Consider the following 14301-nt stretch of genomic DNA (forward strand, 5'->3'; position numbering starts at 1 on the left):
ACGCCAACCACCACGCCACCACGCCAACCACCACGCCACCACACCAACCACCACGCCTCCACACCAACCACACCACGCCACCACGCCAACCACCACGCCAACCACCACGCCACCACACCAACCACCACGCCTCCACACCAACCACACCACGCCACCACGCCAACCACCACGCCACACCAACCACCACGCCAACCACCACGCCACCACACCAACCACCACGCCTCCACACCAACCACACCACGCCACCACGCCAACCACACCACGCCACCACGCCAACCACCACGCCACCACGCCAACCACCACGCCTCCACACCAACCACCACGCCACCACACCAACCACACCACGCCACCACGCCAACCACACCACGCCACCACGCCAACCACCACGCCACCACGCCAACCACGCCACCACACCAACCACCACGCCTCCACACCAACCACACCACGCCACCACACCAACCACCACGCCTCCACACCAACCACACCACGCCACCACGCCAACCACCACACCAACCACCACACCACCACACCACCATGCCAACCACCACGCCACCACACCAACCACCACGCCTCCACACCAACCACACCACGCCACCACGCCAACCACCACACCAACTACCACACCAACCACCACACCACCACACCACCACGCCAACCACCACGCCACCACGCCAACCACCACGCCACTACACCAACCACGCCAACCACCACGCCACCACGCCAACCACCACGCCACCACGCCAACCACCACACCAACCACTACGCCAACCACCACGCCACCACGCCAACCACGCCAACCACCACACCAACCACCACGCCACTACACCAACCACGCCAACCACACCAGCCACCACGCCACCACGCCAACCACCATGCCAACCACCACGCCACCACACCACCAGCAGAGGGCAGCATACACTTTATTTCTAGCTATCCACCTGGCCCCCTCAGGGCCCAATTCCCAGAACTCCAGGTCCCTACCCCACTTTCTGGGCCGATGGGCCTTAGTGCTGGGGCTGGCCTGGAAAAATGGACAGAGGATGCCTCTTGAATTCTCTCAGGCCTCTCCCCTTGGCACCCAGGGGGTCTCCTGGAGGTAGGCAGCCTCGGTGGGTAATGGCAGCCTGAGCCAGAGCCCTCTGCTCTCTCGGTCTGCGGGGCTCCCCGGGAGCTTTAGCCCTGTGGGTGGGGAGAGGTCCCAGGCGGCAGGAGGCCCTAGCAGGCGGCAAACTTGCGCTGGATGCGCTTGTAGCGGAGCAGTTCCTGCTCACTGACGGAGGGCTCCAGGCGGGCGGCGGCCTGCAGCAGGTCCTCCATGGTGAGCAGCAGTGCTGAGCTCCTGGGCTCCAGCCCTAGGGGGGCGACAGGGGAAGGGATGCCAGGGTTCTCAGCCTGTCTGGGGAACTCAGGCTCTGTCCAAGCAAGGAAAGCCCAGGAGGAGCGCCTTCTTGCCCAGAGTCCCCGAAACGCCAAGAGTCCCTCCTCTGAAATTCAGAACCGGGCCTGTTTTCCCTGTAGCTTTTCGGCTGACCTCTGGGGCAGGCGGGTGGCTCACCTTCCTCCAGGTCCCGAACCCTGCGTTTGAGGGCAGCTGTCATGGCATCAGAACAGAGGGAGTAGAGGTCCGCACCGGTCAGCTGGGGAGGGCAGTGGTCCAGCACGGTCACCAAGCTCACGCAGGGCTCCAACTTGAATCTGTTGTAGGGACACAGGATAGAAAGTTTTACCCGGCATGCCCTACTCCCTCAAAAGGATACACTCCCTGACCAGTGTATTCTGCACATTGCACTTAACCCCTAACCAGACCAAGGCCCAAGCCCTCTGGGAGTCTCCATCAGGGCATACTTGCGTGTGATGGCGCTCAGAACACGGAGCTGGGAGGCACGGTCCTCGCTCACCCCCATAAACACCAGCTTGTCAAATCTTTAGGGAGAGAGGTGGGCACACGGGTCAGGGAGCCCGGCATAAGGGTGAAGGAAGAAGGCACAGGACGGGGCCGAGGGACGAGCCCGACTGGGTCTGGTGGAGGAGAGGTACAGGATGGGCACCTGCCAGGCCGCAGGAGGGCAGGGTCCAGGAGGTCTGGTCTGTTGGTGGCTCCGATCACAAACACGTCCTGAGTGCTGTGAAGCCCGTCCAGCTCAGCCAGGAGCTGGGACACCACCCTGCAAAGGAGGAGCGAAGGGGAGTCCTGGGCCCCCCAGCTCTGCCCTGCCTGCCTGTGGGGCCTCTCTGTGCCCTGTGCCCCTCCATGCAGGCGCCCATTCTCCTCAATGCCCCACACCCAAAGCCACAGCCCCGTTTAGCTTCCATTATACCGTCTCAGAACCGGAAGGACAGGCACTCCGGGCTCTGGAGACTGCTGCAACCCATCTCGCATCCCTCTGTCCTGGACCCAGGCTCCATTCTGGCTCAGACCCCCACCTGTCCATCACACCTCCAGAGTCTCCGCTTCGCCCCCGGCTTGGGGCCAAGGAGTCCAGTTCGTCAAAGAAGATAATGCAGGGAGCCGCGGCCCTGGCCCTGGCAAACACTGAGAAGAGAGGGACCCACAGGAGGGGAAGCTCAGCGGGGCTTTAAAGTCAAGATATGAAGGAAGAAAACCCAGGCTTGACAATTCATTACTAGCGCTCCAGGAAGTAGACTTGTGGAAAGGAAGACAAGGAATGCCCATGAGCAGCCTGAGGGCCGGGGGTCGGGGTGGGGCGCAGGGGCCACCGTTTCAGGACTGGAAGCCCTGCCCACTCACGCACCTTCCCGGACGTTCTCCTCACTCTGGCCCACGTACATGTTGATGAGCTCTGGCCCCTTCACGCTGAGGGAGAGGATGTGGGAGGCAACACTCGTTAGACACCCCAAGGCGATCGGCTCAATCCACCCAGCATCTCTCCAGGCCCCCTGGTCACCTGAGGAAGGTAAGGCTGCACTCAGTGGCCACTGCCTTGGCCAGGAGGGTCTTGCCGGTGCCAGGAGGCCCGTGGAGCAGGAGGCCTGAGCGCCTCAGGCCTAGGCTCAGCAGCTCAGGGTGCTCTAGAGGGAGCTGGATGGTCTCCAGGATCTCCTTCTTCACCTCCTGCAGCCCGCCCACATCGTGCCAGGACACCGAGGGGATCTAGGCGATGGAAGAGCCTGGTTGGGGATATGCCGGAGGACGGAGCTCAGGTCCCACCTCCAAGGGCCTAGAGTCTCTACCTTAGGGGCTCCGATGGCCTGGGAGTGAGCTGACTGCAGCTGCTCCAGGGCCTGCCCGAAGTCCTCCGCCAGGAGCGGAAAGCCAGCAGCACACAGCTCCCGCTCATCCTCCTCACTCAGGCCGCCGGCCAAACTGCAAAGAGAAACCCAGGGAGGTGTCTGAAGGACCTAGCCTGAGGCCTCCCCGCATCGGGGTCCTGTTCCCTCCTCCCTTCCTTACCAGCTCCCACCCACCCATATTTCCTCTTGTCACCTTTGCCCTTTTATACCCAGTTTTCTTACCCAGAGTTCCTGATCCTGGTGCAAGCTGCCCGGCTGCTGTGAGTCAAAAGGGCACAGAGATCTCCTACCACAAAGCCCTGGGAACCACAGGAAAGGACGCATGAGCAGGGCACAGCAGGCAGGAACCCTTGGGTGGCAGGCCCTCCAGCCGGAGCTGAGGCCCAATGTTGGTGCCTCGGGGTTTTCTACCCTCACTTGCAGGGCAGCAGGTCTGAGTTCCTATGACAGAGAATGAGGGAGGACCAGACCCTGCCTTGGTACTCACTGCACACCGCCGAGCCAGCTGTGCTAGGTCCACCTCTTGGCCCAGGGGCAGGCGGGCAGTGAGGGCCTGCAGGATGCTCAGCCGTTGCCCCTCTGACAGCACAGGCACCTCCAGCTCATGCGGAAATGCTGTCTGCACGTCAGCAGGCAGGTCCCGGGCCCGGCTTGTGGTGGCTACAACCATCAGTGGAGGGCAGCTGCAGACAGGGAGTGGGGACTGGGAGTGGGGACTGGGAGTGGGGACTGGGAGTGGGGACAGGGAGTGGGGACAGGGAGTGGGGACTGGGAGTGGGGACAGGGAGTGGGGACAGGGAATGGGAACTGGGAGTGGGGACTGGGAGTGGGGACAGGGAGTGGGGACTGGGAGTGGGGACAGGGAGTGGGGACAGGGAGTGGGGACTGGGAGTGGGGACAGGGAGTGGGGACTGGGAGTGGGGAACAGGGAGTGGGGACAGGGAGTGGGGACAGGGAGTGGGAACTGGGAGTGGGGACTGGGAGTGGGGACAGGGAGTGGGGACTGGGAGTGGGGACAGGGAGTGGGGACTGGGAGTGGGGACAGGGAGTGGGGACTGGGAGTGGGGACAGGGAGTGGGGACAGGGAGTGGGGAACAGGGAGTGGGGACAGGGAGTGGGGACTGGGAGTGGGGACAGGGAGTGGGGACTGGGAGTGGGGACTGGGAGTGGGGACAAGGGAGTGGGGACAGGGAGTGGGGACTGGGAGTGGGGAACAGGGAGTGGGGACAGGGAGTGGGGAACAGGGAGTGGGGACAGGGAGTGGGGACTGGGAGTGGGGACAGGGAGTGGGGACAGGGAGTGGGGACTGGGAGTGGGGACTGGGAGTGGGGACTGGGAGTGGGGACAGGGAGTGGGGACTGGGAGTGGGGACAGGGAGTGGGGACAGGGAGTGGGGAACAGGGAGTGGGGACAGGGAGTGGGGACAGGGAGTGGGGGACAGGGAGTGGGGACAGGGAGTGGGGACAGGGAGTGGGGACTGGGAGTGGGGACAGGGAGTGGGGACTGGGAGTGGGGACTGGGAGTGGGGACTGGGAGTGGGGACAGGGAGTGGGGACAGGGAGTGGGGACTGGCAGTGGGGATAGGGAGTGGGAACTGGGAGTGTGGACTGGGGGAGAACTCTGCTGGCAGCTGAGCACTGCCTTGTCCTGATGCAGGGGCAGGAGGGAGGAGAGGTTGGTGGGTGCTAAGATGGGATAAGGAGATGAGCACCTCAGGCTGCCTGGATGGGCTCCATGGGAATACCTCGAGGAATACCTGTGTCCCCCTCACACAGGGAGCTCACTGAGGGCAGAGGCTGTGCTTTTCCTTCAACCTAGTGCTCCCCAAGAAAAACTAGGGACCACATCCTCCTCCCCCTGGGTACCCCTAAGCTCCTCGGGGCTGTCAGGAGGGCAGCCGCATTGGCAGTAGACGCTGGAGAAGCCATGGGACGGGTGAAGGCTAGAGGACGAAAGGCTGCAGAGAGGGACGAGGGCTGGGCCCGGCTCCGGATACCTGGCGAGGGGGTCCTCATCGAGGAGGAGGCGACGCAGCGTGGCCACCACACGGGCGTCCTCACCCAGCCCGTCGCGATCCCGGCCCAGAAGGTCCAAGGCTGTCAGCAACAGAACCACAGGCCGGCAGCGCCGGGCCCGGGAGAAGGTGGCCTGCAGCTTTGTCTCCACAGCCCCGCTGCTGTCTGCACAGAGGCTGGAGCAGGGCACCTGGGGAGGCGTCCGGATGGGCCTGTGAGCAAGGGCCAGGTGGGCTGGGAGGAGGAGTCAGGAGGTGCAGGCCACCTCTCTTTAAGGGCAGGGATGGGGAAAAAGGGCCCAGTCCCACCTCTTCTTCACCCCAACCTCATTCCTGGGACTGTCCATCAAAGTCTTGAAACCCCCTCCTTGAAAGCATCTCTCAGGAGCTGAGCATCAAGGGAAATGGCGACCCACTGGGCTGAGGAGTTAGAGCCAGGCTAGTAGCCAGAAGGAAGAGGGGAGAGGGAGAAGGGAGAAGGGAGAAGCTGGGCTGGGGAGGGGAAGCAGTTGGGTTCTACTCTCCAGGTACCCTCACCTTCAGCAAGTGGAGCCCGAGGCGGCTGCAGGCAGCAGCCACTGCTGTGGTCTTCCCACTGCCCGGGGGGCCCCGTAGAAGGACGCTGCCAGTTCCCGTCAGCAGGGCACCCCTGCAACCAGAGGACAGACATGTTTCTTCCACTCTGCCCAAACGGCACCCTGTTTCTCTCTCCCTGAAGCTCCCCCGCCCACCCCTGGGCTGTCTCCACACTGTTTCCCACGCCAACCTATGGTGCTCTGGCCGGGGCGTGGGGGGTACCCAGCAGCCAGCACTGATTCCCGTTGTCACCCTGCTTCTTCCAGAAAGCCCTGTGTGTCTGGTCTGGACTGGGCTGGTATCAGGGAAGGGTCTGTCTGCACTTGGGTCTGTGGCCTGGAGAGCTGTGTCCCTCCAGGTCAGGGAGGTTGGTGAGGACCGGCATGGCTAGTGGGCCCCCCGAGGGGAAGGGTCGTCACAGAGACAGCTGCCCCTGGTGGCGGTTCTTCCTCCACTGCCAACCTTGGAGGACGGATGTTATCCCGGGAAAGGAGTCTGGGAATCTGCCTACGGAAAGCACAGGGGCTAGTGGCGTTGGCCTCCTGGTGTGAGGGAGGCTGGCATGCTGGTGTGAGGGGGGCTGGCATGCTGGTGTGAGGGAGGCTGGCATGCTGGTGTGAGGGGGGCTGGCATGCTGGTGTGAGGGGGCCTGGCATGCTGGTGTGAGGGAGGCTGGCATGCTGGTGTGAGGGAGGCTGGCATGCTGGTGTGAGGGGGGCTGGCATGCTGGTGTGAGGGAGGTTGGCATGCTGGTGTGAGGGAGGTTGGCATGCTGGTGTGAGGGAGGTTGGCATGCTGGTGTGAGGGAGGTTGGCATGCTGGTGTGAGGGAGGCTGGCCTCCTGGTGTGAGGGAGGTTGGCATGCTGGTGTGAGGGGGGCTGGCATGCTGGTGTGAGAGAGGCTGGCCTCCTGGTGTGAGGGAGGCTGGCCTCCTGGTGTGAGGGAGGCTGGCATGCTGGTGTGAGGGAGGCTGGCATGCTGGTGTGAGGGAGGCTGGCCTCCTGGTGTGAGGGAGGCTGGCATGCTGGTGTGAGGGAGGTTGGCATGCTGGTGTGAGGGAGGTTGGCATGCTGGTGTGAGGGAGGTTGGCATGCTGGTGTGAGGGAGGTTGGCATGCTGGTGTGAGGGGGGCTGGCATGCTGGTGTGAGGGAGGCTGGCATGCTGGTGTGAGGGAGGTTGGCATGCTGGTGTGAGGGGGGCTGGCATGCTGGTGTGAGGGAGGTTGGCATGCTGGTGTGAGGGAGGTTGGCATGCTGGTGTGAGGGGGGCTGGCATGCTGGTGTGAGGGGGGCTGGCCTCCGGGTGTGAGGGAGGCTGGCATGCTGGTGTGAGGGAGGCTGGCATGCTGGTGTGAGGGAGGCTGGCATGCTGGTGTGAGGGAGGCTGGCCTCCTGGTGTGAGGGAGGCTGGCATGCTGGTGTGAGGGAGGCTGGCATGCTGGTGTGAGGGAGGTCCGGCCGATAGCACATCCACCAGGGCATGGGGCACTGCTAGTCTGGCCTGCCCGCCTCCGGGGGTGTTGCGACCCCCGAGGCGGCTGCAGCCTCACTCACCCTGGCTGGAGGCGAGGTTTCAGGGCAGCACACAGCTCGGTCACCAAGGCCTCCAGGCCCGGAGGAGATAAGCTGCCCCAGAGACTGGATTCCCCCGACGGGACCGGTGGAACAGGGCTCAGGGTAGAACCCACCTGTGAAGGTGGGAGGAACCTTTAGTTTTGAGAAGTTGTTTCTGCTCCTTTCCTCAGCCTACTCCCCCCGCTGGGCCTCACCAAGTACAAGGAGGTATGGGTGGTGTCGGCCAAGTAGGCGCTAGTTGGCCCATCTGGAGCTTCCCCAACTGTTTTCTTCACTTTAAACAACATCTCCTGCCACCTGCAGGAAAGAGGCCCCGTGAGTCCCAGACCCAGACCCACAAAGCCCCTCCCCAAGGACAAGGTGGCTGTCAATCACAGGGGTCCACTGCAGGGACAAACTCAAGAGCAGCACAAATAAATGTCCCAGGCGTGGCGGGGATCGGGGTGGGGGGAATCGGGGGTAGGGAAAGTAGAGGGTCTTTCTTCTTCTTCTTCTTGTAATCGTCACACAAGGATGATCTTTTTCCATTGATTTTTAGAGAGAGTGGAAGGGAGGGAGGGATAAAGAAACAGAGACAGATGTGAGCGAGATGCATGGACTGGTTGCCTCCAGCACATGTCCTGACTGAGGTACATGCCCTTGACTGGGAATTGAACCCAAGACCGGTTGGTGTGTGGGCTGATGCTCTAACCACTGAGCTTACCAGCCACAGCATAAAAATCAATATTTCTAAGATGTATGAATCCATTCAGCAGATTAGTGTTTGCCAGGGGCTGAAAAAAGGAGGGAATAGGGAGTGACTGCTCATGGGTCTGGAATTAGGTTCCACAACCTTGCGAATATACCAAAAACCACTGAGATGTACATTCTAAAAGCATGCATTTTATGGTATATGAATTATATCTCAATTTAAAAGTTAACATTTTCCTTTCCTTTGGAAAAAATTTGAAAAGACTGCACACGCCCCAGCTTCATTTGATTCTGTTCCAATAGGTCTGCGGTGGGGCTCTGGCATCTGTGTTTTTCAAAAGCTCCTCAGTCATAAACAGGGCCAAGCAGGCACTGGCCGGTGTCATAGAGAATTAGGGTTACCCAACCTGCTGCGACTGCTGCTGCAGGGAGCGGTTACCAGCCCAGTTTCTCAGATGAAGAAATCATGACCTTTTCCTCTCTGGAGTCCTCAGGCAGCAAGGCAATGGCAGAGCTAGTCCATAACCTTGGCCTCGCTGAGGTCCAATCAACCTGCAAATTCCTTTGCTCACAGTGACCCACAGTCACAAAGCTGCCCCCTCTGTGAGCAAAAGGGGAGTGGTGGGAATGCCTCCAGGTGGCAAGGGGAAGCACATCACGCTAGTATTATGAAATTCTTGTAGCTATTACGGTAGGCAGTGATCCTGCTAAAAACTAGGACATAAGGAAAACTATCTTCCTGTTAATCATTCATTATAAACAAACAATGAATGGGTCTACAACCTAGACTCTCAATCAAGCCCAGCATCGTGAGTCAGGGTATATATGGCCAGCACTGGGGCCCAAGGAGGAACAGCTCAGCGCAGGGGTGGAGGGCGGCTGGACCACTTCACCGAGTACAAGGGTCGGAACTTTGGGACATAACTGGACTCTGCTGGGGAACACTGGGCTGTGTTCCCAGGAGCCGGATGGGAGACAGTGGAGCCTGGCTCCCGTCAGCCTGGTTAGGGAAGTGGAACACAGGGTAGAATCTGTAGAGGTTACACTATCACAGGAGACTCCCTGCAGGGCTTCCCTTACCGAGCTCAGGGGACAGGGCTAAAGCACTCATCCTCACCTGTCCTTGGACCCAACTGTCCTTCCAACCCCGCTTTCCAGGACCTGCTCAGGGGGAAGGAGTATGTGCTCAGCACCCCGAGGAGGGAGACAGACCTCTAGAGGGTTAGAATGGCAGACATCCAGGAATAGGATTGGCTTGCTGGTCTGTCTCAGGAGGGCCTAGTGCCTGTTTCCCTTTGATAATGCAAAGGGTAGACATTCTATAGTTCTCCTACAGAACGCTGGCTCATAGGCATTTGAGGATGGAAGACAGAAGTGGGACGTGACTGGTACCTGCCAGCCTGGCACTTCCCCCCCCAGTCCCAGGTGTAGATTTGATTTGGGAAAGCTCGAAGAGGCGCCATGTGCTACACAGGGCACTACCGCAGCCCTCGATGTTGGTCAAGAACAAATCAAGCACTCCAGGCAAAGCATCTCTCTCTGGGCAGAGGACCCAGGCTGGCTGGGCCTGAGACCTTGGTCCTGATGATGCTTAAGCCCAAGATCCCGCAAGCTGGTCCCACCACCTCAATGAGCTTTGCCCGAGAGTTGGGTTTGTGCATCTGTCAGTTGTTCTCCTAGAAAATCGCCACTGGAAATTAGTCCTGAATAGAGGGACTGACTGGGGTACAGGCACTACACATTCTTCCCGCTTCATATAAGGCCACAGCAGTCTCTGAATCCCTTTCCTCACCATTTTACAAGGAGCCTCTGTGGTCAAGAGTCAACAGGAGGAGAAAGGTTGGACTCTTCCTGTTTCAAGGTTCTTGGCTCATTTATACTTATTTCTCATTCTCTACTGAGGATAAGGAAAGAGGGAAGGCCTCTCTAGGCTAGCAGCAATCTCTCGCTCCCCATTTTGGGACATAAAACTAAACAGCAGCATGTGCACACTCCATCAATTAGGGTAGAAATCAGAGCCTGGGTCTCCTCATGCTGAGTATGGGGGGAGGGAGGGTTATGGCCCAGACAACGCTGTGGTTGAGATTGGAAAACAAGGAATTCCACCTGGGTCTAGGCCATTCATTTATTTCTCATGCTTTACCTTACCTAGGACCACCATTCCGTTGGAGGATAAACCCCTCCCAAAGCTAGCAGGCAGTGATTCTTAATCTTTTTTTCCATTATGTGCCTATTGAGAACCTGAAGATTGGAAAATGTACAACAACAAAATGTTCTTATGCACAAAATTATTCCATATCACTTGGGAATAGAGGACTGTAAAACTCCTGCACCCAGATTATGGACCGTGAGAGCTTGTTTGGAGGTTCTAGCAGGGGAGCAAAGCTACTCGTATACCCTTGACCGAAGACCCTCCTCTGGGGAGAAGGTCATCCTCTTTGACAGAGCGTGCAGCTTCGGGAGGGACGCACACGGATCGGTGAGGGAGGAGGGGGACACCCGCCTAGCCAGCCAGATCAGCCGAATCAACCCTGGTGATCAATGAGGTGACAGATGTCGCAGCCAGATCGCCCTCACATCCAGCACCCAGATTATGAACCCCAGCTGTGAGAGAGGAGGCAGCTGCATACCTGGGCAGTTTCTCTGGGCTTCCTTCCAGGGTCTCTACTTGCCCAACTGTTGGCACACACAGAACATCCCCTTCCTGGACTGCCCTGTAACACAGCAGTGGCCCTGGTCAGCTCACAGTGGGCGTCAAGAGCATGTGCCTGACATATTTCCCCCCCAACCCCCATCCCCACCATCAACATGAAGACTGCTTCCTGGGGGCCTACTGCCCACCCACAGACCCCAAGCAGTTGTCCAGAGAGCAAGTCTGTCCTAGAATGGGCTGAGGAAATGGCGGGGAGGTGGAAAGGGACCAGGAACCGGGGAGGGGTGAAGCAGGATCCGGCTCTCTTGAGAGTCCTCTCAAATCAAAGCGGTTTCTCCGTTTAGAATGTCCAGATTCACCTCAAGGTCCAGATTTCTCTTCTCCTGTCTGCCTGACACACCAGGAGCCTTCCAGCCACAATATTGCTGAAAATGTGGCTCTTTAAAACCAGAGGCTCCATGGAACCTGGATCTCGGTGTGATGGGACAGGAGAGCAATGGAGGCGAGATGCTATCCTCCTAAAGGGGGTAGCCAGCTAACCTGGGTGTCTGAAAGTGCCGATACAGAACGTGGTCATAATTCCCACTCGTGCTGTAGTGGGGAGAGGACACAATTTCGATGTGTAACTCTTTGGCATACGGAGGCCCAGGCAGCATCGAGCAGCTTCCTTTGTCTTCAGGGGCGCTGGAGCCTTCCGAGTATCTCTGTGAGAGAAATAACCATCACCTTATGACCTTCTCCCAGAGCCAGGCTCTGTCCTCTCTCTTAGCGACCAATATTCTACTTTCACCCTCTTTCATTCCCATAACCCCAAGGCTGGTGGGAGGGGAGGTCTAGGGGAGCAGAGCTGAACACCTGCATCTTCCCTAGAAAACAGAAACCTCTCCAGATGAGCATGAGGAAAGGGTTTCTGGCTCTGACTTTTCTGACGTTAACTCCAAAAGTTCCCCAGTAAAGAGAACTCTTCTGTGATACCTTCAAGTTGGGCCAGAGCCACTAAAATGGTAGCCATTGAATTCCCACAGTCCTTTGAATGGCACCAGGCAGCCACTGGGCTTGACGTTAAGTGGACATTAGGGCGGATACTCTGAATTCAGGCGGTGGGAAGAGGATATGCTCTCACCGAAGCTTAACGGGTTGGTTCAGCTGAATGAGCTCCAGTCTGAGTCCGCTAGTAGCTTTTCCTCCATTCAGAAGGAAACCCAGTCCTGGCTCCCATTCATGCGTACATCTCCTCCACATCCCATGGCCCTAGGTGGCTAGTCCGGCATCATCTAACAGAGCTACCCACAGTGACAGAAATGTTCTATATTTACATGTGCCCGCTGAGTACCTGCTATGTGACTAAAACAGGGGTGGGCAAACTTTTTGACTCGAGGGCCACAATGGGTTCTTAAACTGGACGGGAGGGCCGGAACAAAAGCATGGATGGAGTGTTTGTGTGAACTAATATAAATTCAAAGTAAACATCATTACATAAAAGGGTATGGTCTTTTTTTTTTTTTAGTTTTATTCATTTCAAATGGGCCGGATCCGGCCCGCGGGCCGTAGTTTGCCCACGGCTGGACTAAAACAACCGAAGACCTGAATTTTAACTTTATTTAGTTTTAATTCAAGAGTCACAAAGTGGCTAGTGGCTTCCATATTGGACAGTGCTTAATTAAACATTAGACTGTATTTGTCTCCCCCCAAAAAACAAACAAACAAACAAAAAAACAGTTATCTTCTTGAAGTAAGTTCCTTAAAGGCAGAAACCAAAAACTTTACTTGGGCCCTAGCTGGTTTGGCTCAGTGGATAGAGCGTCGCCCTGCGGACTCAAGAGTCCTAGGTTCGATTCCAGTCAAGGGCATGTACCTGGGTTGCGGGCACATCCCCAGTAGGGGGCGTGCAAGAGGCAGCTGAATCGATGTTTCTCTCTCATCGATGTTTCTAACTCGCTATCCCTCTCCCTCTCCCTTCCTCTCTGTAAAAAATTAATAAAATATATTTTTTAAAAAAAACTTTACTTGGATATATTTAATAAAATATTACAATTAAACACCAGGCACCAAAGATAATAAAGGGCCCTCCCTTTAAGAAATTTACAATATATAATTGGGGATTCGACAGAGGACATGGACATTAAAAAGGCAGAATAAAATAAATGCTGCAAAAAAAGAGGCACAATGCTATATATAAGAGGATGTCATGTTAAATTTTTGATGGTGAAATTATGAAAGGCTTTGTGAGGACGGCGGCATCTTTATATGGGCCTTGAAGGAAAGGATGGTAGGATTTTTAACAGATAAAGGGGAGAAGAACAGGAAAAGAATTTGAAGCCAAGGATAAGCATGAGCAAAAGCACTTAAGTACCATCCTCCATACTACCCAGCGCAATACGGGGTACACTGGCATTTCCACGAACACTTGTTAGGCTGAGCTGATTAACGTGTACCCCTGGTGCTTGGTGCACCTCACACTTCACCCAATAGGAGAAAGCCCTTCCCATGCACCAGCGCACTATGGAGAACGATACTTTGTAGAGAAGGGATCAATCAGGCTGAGACATTAAGCGAAAAGTCTAAGATCTAAGTAGCAAAGGACCTTTACTTCTTTCTGATTAAAACGAAGAGGGGAGAAGGCGCATAAGCATTCCTGGCCTCCGTCCTATGTCCTACCTGGATTCTGAGCTCTCCCACTTCTAGGAGGTCACAGCCGAGGTTAAAAGCCAGAGTGGCAGGCACGAGGGCCAGTCCATCGGCGAGGGGCTCTCCCACGGGCCCAGAGCCGGGTCCCAGCCGCTCAGAAAGGTCCCAGCGAGGCTCCAGGACCTGCACCCTGGCCAAGCGGGGCTGGGAAGCCTTCGAGGACGCTCCGGCCGGGGTCACCCACACCCACTCGCCCTGGAAGAGGCCGAGGCTCCGGAGACAACTCCGGCTCACCCCCAGGGACTCTCCAGTCCCCCCTAGAACGCCCCGGAGTCGCCGGACTGCGCCGGAAACCGCGAAGGAGGACACCAAGGGCGGGGGCGGGGGCCGGCTGCCGTCCCCCGTCTCGGGGCCCGGTCTGGACCGCCCTCGGAGCTCAGTCACCGCCAGGCGCGTCCCCGGGCCCAGCAGCCCTTGCAGCGCCGGCCGCGTCTCCAGCACCCGCGGCCCGGGCACGGGCAGGGCCTCCCCGCGCCTCACCAGCAGCGGCCCGATCCGCGGTCCGAGCCCGGGCCCCGGCCAAGTGCCAAGCAACGCCCAGCCCAGCGCCGGCGGCCGCCGCACCGGCCGCGCCCGCACCCGCGCCCCGGAGCCCAGGGCCAGGAGCCGCAGCAGCGCGCGGCTCACCAGCAGCTGCGGGGGCCCGGGACCCTGCTCCTCGACCCCCGCGCCCGCTCCCTCCAGGGCCGCCACCAGCAGCGCCGGTCCCACCGGGCTCTCGCCTGCGGGCCGCAGGGCCAGCACCAGGCCGTGCCCCGCCGCAGGCCACGGGCCCCCGGGCGGCAGCAACACGGCCAACGGGGGTGTCTCGTTGGGGAAGGGCTCCAGGACCCGCAAGACGGCCAGCGCCAT

General features: G+C 58.5%; 1 protein-coding gene across 2 annotated transcripts; it reads right to left on the bottom strand.

Annotated features, from left to right (window-relative positions):
* Positions 1–902: 902 nt before the first annotated feature.
* Positions 903–14301, bottom strand: PEX6 (peroxisomal biogenesis factor 6; the record flags this gene model as incomplete). 2 transcript variants are annotated; one of them, XM_081093528.1, is made up of 17 exons in its annotated part: positions 903–1352; positions 1556–1695; positions 1846–1923; positions 2049–2165; positions 2425–2533; positions 2754–2815; positions 2907–3112; positions 3193–3325; positions 3475–3551; positions 3740–3935; positions 5249–5457; positions 5804–5915; positions 7398–7531; positions 7613–7715; positions 10739–10822; positions 11302–11465; positions 13420–14301. In XM_081093528.1, the coding sequence occupies 17 exons, from the start codon at positions 14299–14301 to the stop codon at positions 1216–1218; spliced, it is 2943 nt and encodes a 980-aa protein (XP_080949654.1). In that variant the 3' UTR covers positions 903–1215. The 2 variants fall into 2 exon arrangements, with proteins under 2 accessions (XP_080949654.1, XP_080949655.1); XM_081093529.1 differs by lacking the exon at positions 10739–10822.

Source organism: Myotis nattereri (genome assembly GCF_964212035.1).
Source record: "Myotis nattereri genome assembly, chromosome: 6".
Classification (NCBI taxonomy): domain Eukaryota; kingdom Metazoa; phylum Chordata; class Mammalia; order Chiroptera; family Vespertilionidae; genus Myotis; species Myotis nattereri.